General features: G+C 39.7%; 1 protein-coding gene across 1 annotated transcript in view; it reads right to left on the minus strand.

Moving 5' to 3' along the window:
• The window catches only part of PKD2 (polycystin 2, transient receptor potential cation channel), a 57,194-nt gene continuing 54,967 nt past the window's right edge, over positions 1–2,227 (minus strand). The window contains exons 15-16 of the mRNA XM_004390147.1: positions 801–948; positions 1–306 (exon numbers count right to left, since the gene is read on the minus strand). Coding sequence (XP_004390204.1) covers positions 70–306; positions 801–948 — 385 coding nt within the window. The 3' untranslated portion in view covers positions 1–69. The remainder of the gene's footprint in view (positions 307–800; positions 949–2,227) is intronic.

A 2,227-nucleotide genomic window follows, 5' to 3' on the forward strand; every position in this document is an offset into this window, starting at 1 on the left:
TGTACTTGTTATGGCAATTCGGGACTGCCACCTTCTCATCTAATAGGGACACACATACTAATACACCTTCTACATGTGGATATTGGAACTCCCATTTCCACCTCCACCTTCTATGCCTTCTGTAGACTGGGAGGAAGGAGGGCGAGAGTTTCTCGGGCGAGGCTGACCATTTAGTCCCACTGGCGTGCCCAAACCATGACTTATTTGGGAAGCTGCATCATCAGATTCCCAGCGTTCCAATTCTTCCCGCACTAGTCGTTCCATCTGTTCCCTGTGGATTTCACTGTCACGACCCAGTCTTTCATCCTAATAGGAAAAAGAAACCAGGATGTTAGGAGTAGGGTGGTGGACATGCTTGTACTTAGAAATTGCCTTAGGAAACCTGGGGGTCAAAAAATCTGTAATTAGGTAAGGCTGGAGATTTACAGCATATAATAGCAATTCTCAGAATCACTGGAGTACATTTCCAGTGTAAGGCAGGACCATGAGAGTGTGTGTGGAGTATTAAGAGAGATTATTGATCTGCAATGATCTCCAGTTAAGGAGAAAGATAAACTTCTCTGATTAAGGGTTACAAAATATGACTACCCTGATATTTTATAGAATCAGAAAGTGCTTTTCTTTCAGACTGAAAAAAAAAAACAAAAAAATTGAAAATGAAAATAACCCTGAATTTATGTAAATAACTAATGCTTTTACTCTTCTTCAATAATTCAAATTGAAAACAGTTTCATTAACCATGTTATTAGCAATACACACCTTGTTCATTGGTCGGCGTTTTCAAGCCCAGGACCACTTACCTCAGCCACCCCATCCAGCAGCCTCCCCAGCACCTCCCTCCTCTTCAGTTTGGCCCGCTCCATGATCTCCAGCTTCACAATCACAGCGTCGATCTTGGACACGATGCTGCCAATGGAGTGTTCCATTCGGTCCACTCGTCTCACCAGGCTGCAGGAAACCATAGTTGAGAGGGGCAAAGCCACCTGTGGCGCCACCTTTCAGCCTAGTTAGCTTTTCAAACGGAAATGCTATGATTTTTTTCCCTAAAACACTGTGCTAATCTGCAACGCTCTCTAACTAGTCTCAAACTTTAAGATAAACTCTCATACACTTTTACTGGCAATGTTAACTGGCACAACTTTTCTGCAAGTCAACATTGTATCAGAAGTCTTAAAAATGTACGCCTCTGTACTCAGATATCCCATTTCTAGAAAAGTTTCTAAAGGAAATAATTAAGCATATATGTAATTTTTGGCCATTAAGGATATTCACTAGTGTGCTCCTTATTAATAGTGGATCATTGAAAAACGGCTACATTAAACAATCAATAGGAGATTGTTTAAAGAAATTATTGTTCATCTATACAATGAAATTCTAAGAAGACACCAGAAATGATATTGTGACAGAATATTTAGTGAAACAGAAAGATGTTCACAATATATTAAGTAAATAATGCTGTTAGAAAACAGTACACTCACTTATGATCTCATTATTTTGAATAAACAAAGGTCATATAAAATGAATACTCTGAAAACATAAACTGGAGACAATTTCTGGAATGGAGACATGAGGGGCTCTGTGAACTCTTTCCCCATCAAACAACCATAACTGGTAAAAGTTACTAAAATAAGACATAATCATTTAAAATCTCTGAAAAAAATTGTAAGAGCATACAGCAAATAAAGAAGCATTTATCTGGATAAATATTGTATGTTCCCACTTACATGAAATATCCAGAATAGGTAAGTGTATAGAGATCAAAGTTTATTAATGGTTACCAGGAGTGGGTGGGAAGGAGGGAAAAGAAGACACAATGCTTAGGGGACACAGAACTTCTGTTAATGGTGATGGAAAAATTTGGGAATGGTTAGTGGTGATGGCTGAACAGCATGATGAATGCAATTAATGTCCAGAGGTTTTGCCCAGGGGGAGGCAGGCCGTAGGAACAGAGAGCTACAAGTGAACTGACTTTATTTGGAACAAAGTATGGGGAAGAAGTTCAAGCATAAGGGAGTTCTTTAAGAGTGGAGACTGTGGTGGTGAACAGTTAAGAGGTGGTGGTTTGCTTCATGATATCAACAAGTTAAACCATAGACCAGCTAGTTTACCAGACAGAACCAGAAAAAGAGACAGCCAAGAAGAAACTTCCTGGGGTCAGAACAAACCTCAAAGCCTGGCCTCAAAAACTACTCTTGTGGCCAACTCTTCAGACAAAGACTGGACTGGA

Source organism: Trichechus manatus, unplaced genomic scaffold (genome assembly GCF_000243295.1).
Source record: "Trichechus manatus latirostris isolate Lorelei unplaced genomic scaffold, TriManLat1.0 scaffold00286, whole genome shotgun sequence".
Taxonomy (NCBI): Eukaryota; Metazoa; Chordata; class Mammalia; order Sirenia; family Trichechidae; genus Trichechus; species Trichechus manatus.